The sequence below is a fragment of the Sturnus vulgaris genome, chromosome 3, assembly GCF_052056855.1.
Source record: "Sturnus vulgaris isolate bStuVul1 chromosome 3, bStuVul1.hap1, whole genome shotgun sequence".
Classification (NCBI taxonomy): Eukaryota; Metazoa; Chordata; class Aves; order Passeriformes; family Sturnidae; genus Sturnus; species Sturnus vulgaris.
Genome location: NC_142245.1, coordinates 69896494 through 69910104, shown reverse-complemented (window position 1 = coordinate 69910104; position 13611 = coordinate 69896494). Strand labels below are relative to the sequence as shown.

General features: G+C 35.0%; 1 protein-coding gene across 2 annotated transcripts in view; it reads right to left on the bottom strand.

The window, feature by feature from the left end:
- Nucleotides 1-13611, bottom strand: part of CDK19 (cyclin dependent kinase 19) — a 119682-nt gene that overhangs the window by 67558 nt on the left and 38513 nt on the right. For both annotated transcript variants that reach the window (XM_014879276.2, XM_088161907.1), the window contains exon 3: nt 6724-6834. In XM_014879276.2, coding sequence (XP_014734762.1) covers nt 6724-6834 — 111 coding nt within the window. The remainder of the gene's footprint in view (nt 1-6723; nt 6835-13611) is intronic.

The following is a 13611-nucleotide window of genomic DNA, read 5'->3' as shown; positions in this document are numbered from 1 at the left end:
TAGACCTAGAAACTTCACAAAAGTAGGAAGCCAACTAACAGAGGGATTTTATGCATGTCTGACTAAATGATGTTACAGTGAGCTCCCACCTCAAGATACATGAAATAATCCAAAGACACAAGCCTCTAGAAAACCTGACTGCTTGAGTTCTATTGCTTAAGGTAATGCTTGTTGAAAATTACATACACCCCCATCAAGCTGAAATACAATTGTGCCAATGAAGATACCTCTCCCTGCTGAAGCAAACTGCTTGTGCTCCCACGCTTCAGCAAAAACCCTGCATTCTATCCAATCCCTAATCCAGCTTTTGAGAACAAACCAGAATGATGTCAATGTGCCAATAAAAAGTAAAGTTATATTTTAATATTGAGGAGAAGGAAGCTTGATACATGTTAAATCTGTACTAAGGCCAACAGGATTCATATTATACGGCTTCCAGTCTGATTTAAACACAAAACTACCTCAAATTACTGCATTTACTTTAAATGTGCATAATTCAAAAAGGGTACGGAAGAACAAATCAAAACCTTAAGGTAGTATAAAAACTAAATCAAGCCTTGTTTCTGTGATTTTCAAAGAGAGAAAGCAAAGACCCAATGACCCAAATAACATTTGTTTGCTGTTCCAAAAATAAATCATGGCTTCATATGCTTACATTTACAACTCATTTCAGACATCAGAGGTTTAGAAACTAAGAAAATTTAGTCAATTTACTTACCACAAATAAAATAAAATAATATCAAAACAGAAGTGGGTAGAAGTACCTCCAGAGCGATCACTTCAGTTTTCAGTTTTGGAAACATTACAGCAATGAACATAAACTAGCCTTCAAAAGAAGAGGGGAAAAAGCATGCTTGTTCCCTCTAAAGGGTACCAGTGCACGGCCATCATCAAGTATTTTCTTTAAAATGTCAGTAACCAAACTGCCTAATGAAAAACCCTACTCCAAGTGACAAGAGGTGAACATCTTCAGGAACAGTGAAAGAACTTTAATACACCAACTTTTGTTAATGCCAGCTTGCTTTAAATATCTAAGCTTTGAAACACAGAGCAGGTATAAACAGATCCTGTATAATTTTCCTAGGTTTTGCCTGGGTCTTTCTAGGTCTTCTAATATCTTTCAGCCCAAAATATTGCAAAATAACTCTATACAATGCTGATAAAACTCATCAGAATTCAGCTACCCATTCAGTACACATAAAAGTGAAATACACAGCACAGTACTTACACCACTCTGTTCACATTAGGTTTTCTCACATTTATGCTTTTGAACCTTGCCCTTGTTTTAAGGCCTGCTCCTTCCTGTTGTTTTCTTCAATTCTCACACTTTGTGGTACAGAAAACGAGTCCACATAAACTACCCTTAAATACATACACGTCTGGCCAAAAATGCAAGTGTATGTTCTGAGAATATGACAAACAGCTATGGGGAAGGAATGGCACTGCCCTCTGCAAGAAATCCCACCATTGCTTTGATGGGCAAAAAAACTCCATCCATTTCACTTGGAAGGAATCAATCATGACATAAAGACCTATGCCAGCCCATTCTCTTCTATCTCAATATATCTTATATTCTACTTCCAGCCTATATTGCTAAATACGTATACAGAGAGAAGACTGCATGAAAAATCACCTGACAGAATCACCTGAGTTACACCAAAGCGTAGACATGACTTAGAAAATTGAAAGATAAAAAAAATAAAACCATTACACTGAGAAATTTATTTTTTATGTATATAAAGATAGTTGTCATCAACTAGCATCTGAATTATATTTATGATTAAGAGCTAAACGGAAGCTTGTTGAAGAAAGAATTATAACTGATTATACGATATTTAAGGAATATGTTAAACTCAGCTGTTAGACAAGATTCATGTGATTAAACAAATGTGCATGTTTATTGCACACATCAGTATGCAACACTCTCCCAATTTCATTTATCATAAAAGATTATTCAAAATGCTGTCAGCTGAAATTAAGTATATTTATGCAGAGAGAATCAACTAGTATGAAATTCACTTGTAGGAAGAATATTTTCTCCTTTCCATTATTTGATGATTATTTTTAGGTACACATTGTTGGATCTCAAGAATCTGAAGTTTTTGAGCTTTCTGTGCTTCCCAGCACAGACACCCTTGAAAACACTACTCTGGACCTGAAACCTTGCAGGAGACTTTTAAATATAAATAATGTATTAGAAATCATAAATGTGTAGTGGGTTAGATGTGTGTATTTTCACTGGGTGATGGGTTTTAAATTTGAGGGTTTTACGTATAGTGGTAGCTATGGGACAAGATGGAGAATTTTGGGTGGTGTTTTTCTTCTTGTTCATCTTCTTCTCTTCCTTCTTCATGGAACTTAGGTAGTTACCTTTGGATTGGTCAGTTAAAAGTCACTCTAAGGGTCATGAGAATCCATTACTGGGTGAAAAGTATAAATAATATAGGTGTTAAACTCTTATTGATCTGTTTAGCTTTAAAAGGTCTTGAAACAGGCTCAGCTTAAAGCCATTTCTTCTACTTCTAGCAAGCAGCTAGAGGTACTGCTGTACTTTCTGTATAAGATATAATAAACATCCAAGTCTGAACACAAGAAACCATCTCGATTGCCTTTCTAACAATCCTGACTCCGAAGAGAAACAGATGAGATTGATGAAAAACCACTAATTAGTGGTGCAAAGCCCAGCACACTCCTACACACATGACTATGCTAATAATGTCTACCCTATATATTTCTGAAATGGAATATATACATAACAAGTAATTCCTATGAAACAAAGCCAGTCTCCCCATATATTTTTATTATTATCAACAATAATTACAAGATTAATTTTAGTCCATGTATCTCAGTAGTATTTGCTGCTAAGTAGTTCTTAGAGATCTGGAATTATAGGAATCTAGTAATCAGAGAGAAACATTCAACCAAACCTAAAAAATTCACAGATCATGGTTTAACTGGTCTGGGATAGTGAATGTATCATCACATTCAATATTATCAAATCATAGTTAATTATTTATGTACTTACTTTTTAAGAACCAGTAGTGGTTTTTACTGCTATAAAACACATTTAGCACATTTTGCTATAATAAAAATGTCACCCTTTTTCAGAATGAGATCAAACCCATTCAGAAGCTTATTATTTAAGTTAGAACATGTATTTCCAGAAGACAGGATCTTAAAAATTTGACATTATACTCACATACTAAATGAGAGAATTTAGTATGAACTGAGAATTAACTATGTGCCATAACTAGGAAAGTTATATAGATAACCTATTGATACAAAAAGTTTTAAAAAATCATAACAAAAATATTGCTTAGAATCAAAAATCCTGCTTAAAGTACAGAGACTATGAAATTGAAGTCATCGAATGTGTGTTACTAAAATCCACTGAATTACCATTGAATCCGTGGTATCAAAAATGTGTGCTTTACAAAATACTTTCAATACTAGAAATCTGCTGTAAAAGGGAACAGAAGAAAAGTTGTAAATATTCTAACCTCTACAGTGGCTAAAAGTAAGTAGATTGACAAAAAAAATCACCTCCAGGACAGATGTCATTTGTATCAAACTTCCCCAAAAGTCCATTTTAGTAATCATGATGCATTTAAAGCATTTGATATAAATTTGAAAAATGTCTATAAATGCACTGGCTTTACACATGAAGTTCTGAACAGCAGTATACTTTCTAGAAGTATAAGACTAGGGTGATAAAGAATATCCATGAAAGTTCAATAAAAAAAGAAGTTACTCTTTTGCTGATAAGACAGCAGGAACTCTTTATTTAAAATAAATTTTTGACCTTTAAAAATAAAAAGTTAGCATCCTACAGCCTGAGAACTTTACCAGTTCTCTTTGGCAGAGAAAAATTGCGAAGAAAAATCATAACATTTTGTATTACATTAAGAATTCCAGTAATCAAAGCTACCTAGTTATAAATCAATTTGTCAAAATAATTCCTATATTCTTAGATATTCTCCATGGTAATCTAATGGTTTTACACTGTTTTATATAATGTAACTTGAGAGATAAGGAAAAAAAGTATCTTTGATAGTTATCGGTTTTAATAACTAAGCCTATCTTTATAGTCAAGGTCAGCATAATTGATGCTCACCAATACTTGCCTACAGTAATTCAAATTAGTATAGCTTCTACATTCCTCGATAATGGTATCAGCAGAAGTTACAGAAAATTATTAAATATGTGCTATCTAAACATAAAATTTCAGATCTGAGCAGTTTCATTCTTGGGAACTAAATGAGAAGTAAAAAAAAACAAAAACCAAAACTCTTGCTCACCATTGAAGAACTTTTTAATAAGTTTAATTAGCACCAACCCTTTAGAACAGGACATCTTTTTTCAGTATTAGAAAATTAACAGAATAAGATAGCATCTAATATAGTTTATTCATCTCTTGCCAAATGTTTCCAGTACAGAAGCTGAAAAATATAATGATTTTAATTAATCTAATGATTGAATGCAATGAGTATTTATTCTTCTCACTGAAGCCAGAAGGAGTTACTAAAGCTAGAAAGCTTTGAACAGAAAGATAGTTTCCATACTTAATGATTTTGCTTAGTAACACTCTAAGCTACCTACATTTGAAAATATTAGTGTCTGGAAATCTACATCTCTTTAATGACAGCACACCTTCAGTTGCAAAACTTAAATCCTTATAAACTGATATATCCATGATAAATAGACTTATTTTGTCTCTATGTAGTGCTGGGGAAGCACATGGTGCTAAGCAATAAAAAAAAAAAAAAGTGCTAAATCCTTACTAAAATTTCTACCCCGAAGAGTTGAAAGGGCACAAGCTGTAAAGCACAGAAAATGCAAAACACAACACAACACAGACAGAATGACAAGTGGTTGGTATTACTGAAATGCGTTACAAAATAAGTGGATTTTCAGGAGTTTTTTGAAGGAGGATAGTGAAGGATCTTTACGTACGTTAATTGGGAGGCTGTTCCATGTGTAGGAGGCAGCGTGGAAAAAGACACAAAGTTGGGAGTGAGCAAAACAGACAAAAGGGGAATTAAGAGCGATGCTTGGGAAGTGCTGACAGTACAGGAAATGAGGACCAAGGTTAAGCCAGAACCAAGAGTGCCTTGAACATGGCCAACTTTATGCAAGGGAGGAAAAAATTCCTGGCAAAGGCTTAAGAAGCAAGGAAACATGGGCAACTATACAGGAAAGGAGAAATGATTTGTGTAGCATGTCCCATAGAAAAAAATAAAAACAAAAGAGTTAGGAAATGGGAGACCAGTTCATATCAAGTACCTCATTGTAACAAACATTTCATTCTTAAATAATAGAAAATAATTAACTTCACTGAGATTATAACCAGTACTCAGCCATATGGGAGGAGTGGCAAGAACATCAAACTGCAGTGAATCTTCTTCTAAAGCTGTTAAATCATGTGAAAAATCACTATGTAGTGTAAAAACCAGACGCTCAAAGTAAAATTAAATGGAAAAGGTTAGGAAAAAAGGTGTTTTAAACACATGGCAATAAATGTAGCAGTAAATGTGTTTGTTATGACTGTTCCATAAAACGAGTAAACCCATTTAATGCACAAATAAACTGTCATACGGAGATTTAGCTCATGAACTTCTCTTTATCATCACTGACACCAGTTATACAAAATACACAAACTCTCAGTGTCCACTGAACTTTGATGAAGAAAACTTGTAAAATACAAGCCCGCTAGCCCATAAGAAATATAATTAAATATCTTTCAAGCTTTTGAAAGGGAACAAATTATCATGATCTTACATGTTCTGAGACAGAAAGTGTCTTTTTGTATGGTCTAAGTTTACTTTCTGTCCAATTAAAATTTTGTGTCATTTACAAGCTCAAGAGCCAAGTATGAAGAAATTGAGCATTTTGTCACTAACATTTGTAATAGCAACATCTATATTACTGAAGCCTTCAAAAGTAATACTGGAATTTATATTACCACTTCCTCTTCTTACCAGTATTTTCAAAGGAATCATAAGCATATTGGTTACACTTTGTGATTGATATCTTTCAGGTTTAAACACAAATCCAGGTTCAAGTAACTCACATCTTATAAACAGATGGGGAGCTTGAATATTTTCATCTGAATTCAAGTCGCAATGTCATTGATGTCCACCTCTACAACAGACTAAACCAAATCGTACCAAATTTTGCTAGAAACTTAAAAACAGCCATCTAAGTCTCTACTCCTCTTCCATGTAATGAGAGTCCAGCAGTAGGCCCAATTAGCTTACTTGTTATTTTATTTCCACTCATATTGTCATAAATTGTCTGCTTAAAATATAGATGATAGAATATAAGTCACTTGCAGTCACTCTCAGTGAGAAGACTCATCAAAGCAGTCCCTCTCCTTTTTTTTCCCTTGTCTTTGTATGTGCAAAATGTCAAGAAAAAAGTATTAAATACATTTCCAAACATAGTTTTAGACGATTTCGATTTAGGAATGCCTTCTTTAACTCCAATTAAAGCTTGCAGAAAAATCCTTTTCACTTCGAAAACCAATCTGATGCATAAAAAAAAAATTCTACACAGTCTTTGGCAGACTTTAAAGTGTAAAAGTAACAGGATTGTCAGTTAGAACCTTAATTACAGAGCAAGAAATTAATGCATCTCTACCTACATGAAGGTACGTTATACACACATCAGTTTGAACAAGCTCTTATTGCACAATGTCAAACACTCGGGGAAATCTGTACTTACCCACAAATCATGCTCAGCATAATCAAACAGCAGCCAAACCTTTCTGTCACTATGAGAAAGGAAAACCTTCTGCAATGCAATCACATTGGGGTGCTTCAACTCCCGTAAAAGCTGCAGAGGAACAGAGAAGCTCTCATTACTTCTGTGCTTGTTAAGAAAAGCAAACACAGCAACAAAATCATCGAGCAGGTCAAACAGCAAACAAGTAATCTTAAAACAGGCTCTAGAAGGGAAGACACCACTAATTCAGTGTATTATTTTCCAAATATCAAAACCAGGATATACACAGCCTCCATGGCATGGGTTGCTGTTCTAACAGCATAGCTGCCAATCACTACCTATCCTTCTCTGTCCCACACTCAGCATGGAGCTGCCCATCCCAACCTATTCATCCTGCTTGCCATCAATGCATTTCTTAAAAAAAAGTTATTACACATAAGTATAAGTGTTTCAAAGGTGAACATCAGTATTTGGGAATGCCAGAATGAAGCTTGTGCAGCTGGTCCAGTTCTTTGTCTGGACAGCACAGTTCTTGATCACCACATAATTATTTTATTACCAATAATTCTCTTTTGCTTTGGATCCCTACCTCACTTGCCTCAAAGTTATAGGCTGCTGCTCTCAGAAAACAGTGTTTTCAAAGAATTTTCAAAATGGGTTTCCTACTGGTTGTTTCAAGTACTATTCTGTAATCCAGAAATAATCCCAAATTTATTTATTGCTTGCCATAAAGAAAACAAGGTCTCATCACTAATAAGGCAGCATATTAAAGCAGGCACTGCTGCTGAAGTCATCCTTCTGCCAGATTAAAGCAGTCTCAGGAGGAGTTGGGAAGTGGTACTCCCAAAAACATAATTTCCATGGAATCACATTTTCCCCCCTTCTACACACTGTAGTCACCAGAATAATTGATCATTTCTGTCTTATCTGGAAAATGCTTGCATTTGCAGCACTAGTATAGACATTGCCAAGAATCAACTTATAATGGCAAAATTGTAAACGGAGTAGGTTCCAAGGCACATTTGGGAGAAATGAATCTTCCCTTTTTTCACCCTACAGAAAAAGACTCAAGATGTTTATTTTAGGAGAAATAAAATACTGATTTTAAACTGTATTATCTTTTACTATACAGATATCTGTCAAGATAAGAAATCTAAAGAATATCATAGCTGCTTAAACATACTCCAGTTTTCCAGCAAGTGAAATACTTTAGATGTTTTTTATTTTTACCATGCAGGAAGAACATTCTTATTTTTCTTTCTTTCCCTAACCCTGAGCCTCTTTTTCTGCATGCCAAACAATCCCAGTTCCCTCAGCAGCTCCTTGTGAGACTTCTTACATTCTGGCTGTCAAAGCTGTGTGTCACAGTGGCCAATGCTTCAGCAGCACGAAAGTGACCAAGGAAAGGCTCTAGGAGTCCAACACACCACATCAAGAATGAGAGCTCTATTCTAGCTATGCTGGAACTGCAGTGGTGCTCCACACAACCAGAGGAGGTAAAAAAATGATAATGGAAGGTACAAGGGATGAGAGTGAGCCACAAACTGTTGGTCAGATTTATGTTAAAAACCATCTCATCTAGAAACCCACTGCAGGAGAGAGGATGATCATAAGAACTGAAGAGATGTAACTCATTGGTAAAGAGTGGCGATAAGGGAAGTCATTCTAAAAGCACTGGAAAGATGTGATCAGAAAGGAATATAGGGCAGAACCAAATACACAGCTGTGGAAAACCAAAAGACAGCAAGTTTGACACAAGTGTTTCAAAGACAAGTATCTAAGGCTGAGACAAAAAGAAACAAGGGACTTCAGAAACTGTATTTTCATTACAGCAGATAGGTGGAAGCCAACAATGTGAAAATTAGGGATACATAATGAAGCTACTTGCATCACTATTGAATCTACCACCTACCCTAACAACTTTTATGTTTTACTAGACTTTTATCAATATTTACCTCCTACACATGCCACATATATCTAACAGATAAGTGATGTACTTTATGCGATATGGTTATTATGTCTATGCATCACCATAAACACCTTTCACAAACGTGCATTTCAGCCCTACCTAGAACCACAAGGACAAATTCAGAGATGTGGTAAATCACTGTCTACAGTTTTCCCACAGCAGATTGCTGTATAAACTTTAAACAAACAGAACACATAAGAGATAACAGAAATGCATCACACTTAAGAAAGCAGAAAGTAGCACAAGTCATACACAAGCAAAACTCAGGGTGGTATCAGATGATTAGCAAATATATCACATACATTCAAAAAAGGGATACAAAGGAGACAAGGCATTTGGAGACTTGTGAATACAAAGCATGCAAAAAAAACAATTTTGAAACAATGAACATAAAAAAAAAGTGAAAAGCAAAGTATCCCGACTTTCTTCTCTCATGACTGATTTTCTACACAAGCAGAAGATCTGTGTTCAAATTTCAACCTTACAATAGTTTTAAGTACTTCATCAGATGGGAAATACAACAACTGGAATACATTCAAGGTGAGTGAAAAAAAAAAAACTAAAAGGGCAGCTGACAATGGGACACATTTCAAGGTAAAAATATATTAGCTATTTGAGTAATTACCAAAGAACAAGTATTATGTTTATTAATAAACTCATCTCAGTATCAACATCATGAGTGTGAATGAAATTAGATGAATAAGGCAGCATTCCCAAGGAAGAAAAGGAATGTGATAATGCATCATCTTTTATGGTACTTTATTCTGTGACTGAGTAAACAAAGAACAACAGAAATAAGATTAAATTAACAGCACAAAATCCGAATTCCTTCACTTAAAAATTAACCAAGAATTTCTACTATAGACTGAAAAGTCATTAGGTGCAAGTGACAAATGGTAGAACTGGATTGCCATAAAATAGTGAAGAAAATTAAGATGGTAAATCTGATATTAGATATCCTAGTTGAGGTCCTTACAGGAGAGAATGAGATGTATTGATATCAATACATAAAAGGCTCCTGTGATATATTTTTAAAATACTATATGCAGTTTTCTTTGCTCAAACACCTCCCCCTCCAAACCCACAGAAAAGATGAACTCTCCTGGAAAGAGGCAAAGGGTGACAAAAGGAGCAAAACAATCTATCTCTCAACGGGGAATTCTCAATTACTCTACCTTTCTCAATTACTGTAACTGATCAAATACTGAAAGAAATAAGATGGATACCCACTAAAATACAAAGACATGAGCATCAATGATGAAAGACATCATTACTCTAGATGATAATCATGGCTGAAGAACAGAAAGACAGCTAATAAAAGATAAAATTACCCTGCAAGTTAACATCTCATGAAAAGGAACGTTCAAGAGTAGCTTCTCCATAGCAGGGAAAACAGTATTTCATTTGCTTCTTTATCAACATTGGAAAACTAATTTAGTTGATCAATTTGATATAAGTCACCATTAGATTCCCTAGACAGATGCCTATGCAGTACGTGCTCTTCATGAAAAGTGGATTTAGTGAGGTTTTACTGATCATCTCCAGCAGATGGAAAAGATGATTGACAGCAAGCTCCCACAGCAATTTGGCTTAAATGCTTCAACTGAGCCTGAAAATCATCTATCACCATATAGTGCAAGCTCCTTTTACAAGAAGTAGACCAGCAACTAGGAAGTCTCTTGATCTTATGAGATATGTAAAGTTCTCCCTATTTTCTCCCAAAGAGATGGACAATTCTGAGAATGGGAGAAGAGTTGCAGTGTTACCAACATAAACAACGTGATCAATTATGAGGGCACTTAGCACGTTTAAAAACAAGTCAAACAGTACATTCCTCAAGGAAAAAAATCTTGCCCAGAAATACTCTTATGCCACAGGATGAATAATGCTTTCTAGCTATCACTTACAAAAGAAGGGTGAGGACAGACACTTTCATCTTGCTGTGAAGGAAACCTAAGAAAAATTAGAGAAAGCCCAAAGACAAACCAGTGCTCTCACTAGTGACACTAGTAAATCTTGTAGCAAGCATGTATTTCTGTGTCAGTGATGACAAAACCCATAACCACCTTCAAATATTTATTCAGGGGGCAATATCATCTAAGAGGTGAACCCACCTTTCACATAGTTTACTTCAGTCTTTTGATCTATGTACTTCAACTGATCTGGAACAGCACTGGTAGTTTCTTTGATGGAAATGCAGACTGTACTGCATTTAACCATTTTCAAGGTCAGAACAAAAGCCTTTAACAGGCAGAAATGTGGATCACAAGAAACCACAGGAAAGGCCAAAGCATGAAGCTGATTGCTCATAAAGCAATTGCACGTTACAGAATTTTAAAGCTGCCTCATCTGTGATGAATCTATTCCAAGCCTCTAGGGTCACCGAAGTTATTTTTTAATTGAAGCTGGGCTTCTGAAGGGAACATAAAGATCATTATTTTACTTCTTCAGAAGGTCTTCTAAAATTCCAACTGGTTTAGATGCTATTAATCAATACTAGATCTTCTGTGTTATTAATATTATCCTTTCCATAGAGCCTCTGCTGCCTATTATCATATTGAGTTCATGCTGCAGCTTTTCCCTCAGGGAGGTACATATGGGCTTCTCTCAAAAAAAAAAAAAAAAAAAAAAAAAATCCAAAACAAAACAAAAAAAATAAAAAAAACCCAACAAAAAACCTCCCAAAAATACCACCCAGGCAGCTATTTTATTTAACGTGTAAGAACAATCCTTTGCTAACTGTGCTACAGCTCTTGAAGTTATCAAGAGGAGACATTATTAAGAAAAGAGAAGGGAATTCAAATTCAAACAGGGTACCACATTAGAAAACTGCTCAAAATTCAGCTTTTTTTAGTGATCCAGGTGATTCTGAAGTTAGGGATTTTCCAGTTAGGATTCCCATTTTTACTTGAAGAAATTACAATTATAGAATTACTGCATAACCGAAGAACCAAAAGACTTCATAGTAATACCTTCAACTGAGCAGGTATCACAGCTTTAAGTTGTCCATGGCTGACACTCAGAGGTCTCAGAAAGATGCAGGCAACATAAAAACAGACATGGAGAAATACAGATATATATACACACACAAAAAAGAAACCATCCAAAGAATCTAAAAAGAAAGGTAAAAATATAAGCATTAGCTTAAAGCTCTGCCTTAGGACATATTCTTTGTGCTCTGGTCTGGTAAGGCCTGTCTTTGGACTGCGTTTGGCATGCAAGACCAAGGAGGGGAGGTAGAGTAAAATGCCAAAAAAAATTAACAACTGCCACTCTTACACAAACTGCCAGGAGCGCTGCCTGAGTTTACAAAGCACACTCCAAATTAAAATTAATAAGCTAAAATATTTCCAAACAGACTCTGAGTCTATGCAGACTCTCTTCCTCCCTCTAATTCTTCTTATACATGCATTTGATTTTGACCAGTTTGATCCCAAGCTGTCCTTCATATTAAAAGATTCCTCCAAGTATGCTCTACACATTCTTCAATCTTCTTTCTTCACACTTGCCTCTCTTCAAAGCATACAGCCCCCAAACTGCGAGGGCTCCAAACTACCAGAAGAGAAAGATCAAGTGTGTTAAAAAAAACCAAAAAAAACAAAAAAAACAAACCACAGAATCTAACCAGTAAATTGTCAAATGTCATGACAGGAAGAAGGCAAAAAATGTGCCCCACCCTCCTCCTATGAGAAGGATTAAGAAAGTATTTATTCTATAAATATTTTCATTTCAGGAGCTGAAAATGGTCTGGCGTTGCTAAATAACATTATTATTCTGAAACAAAAGCTTGGCAAAAGACTTCTTGAAAGTATTACATTTTAACTAAACTAAAGAAACAGAAACTAGGACAACTGCATTTTTAATTCTTAAGGTCTCCAGAAAAAAAAATTATCTTTGGCATTTGTCTTGAAGCACACAAGCAGAAATACAAGTGTAAGAATTCTTTCCATTTCTTACTTAACAGTATCATATACCAGAGCAAAGACTTCTTAATAATAGATAAAGGACTACTGTAAAATTACTTTCAAAGAAAGAAATGTCTTAATTTTTAGTACAACTATATAAGGAAATGCTGACAAAGATCACACAATATCAGCTTTGCTCCAGTGCACATATTAATAAATATATATATAATTTATTTTTATATCTTTTCTACAAAATAAATCTGAATTATTCTTGAATTTGGGCATCTTCCTATAGGAAACCTCATTTCCTCTAGGACAATCATAATCTACACTCTCTCTTCTTTTAAAGGCAGCCGTGTATTTAATTTTGGTCAGCCTGGCAGAGATTTAGCAATAACCATTTTCCTCCCAACTGGAAGGTATAGATAAGTTAAAGCTCTGTCTCTCTACAGAGATTTTTCTCCTTATTTGGCCTACAATACAAGAACATCCAACCACTCAGATAACACCAACAACTAAACTGAAAACATCTATAGAAATTAACTTGCTAAAAAATAGTGAATGGTTGTCCTTTCTTAAGATCTTAAGATACCCTGAATTTGCTTCTTGGTTGACTAGAAATTTATTCTGCTGCTGAAAGGACAATGAAATTTCCCATCAAACTAACAAAGACTCTTAAACCTAAAGCTATATTAAAATGTTACAATGGGGCAGAGGGAATACAACACATCACAAGTAGCATCACACCATTCCCCAAACCTACACTGTCAGTCTAGAGTTGTAAACTGCAACTAGTTTTCTCTTACAGGTCTTATTTTAACATTTCCACACTTTTCTGAATTCCTGGCAACCAGTTATCACCTTGCTCTAGCACTGCATCTCATCGTGAATAAACAGTGATGGCAACTGAGGTGTTCTAAAACTCTTGCAGAAGGGCAAGTAAGATGAGTAGTCATCAATGCTGATAGTCCATTTTTCAAAGAAGATTTTCCTCTCAAGAAGACTTCAGAAAGA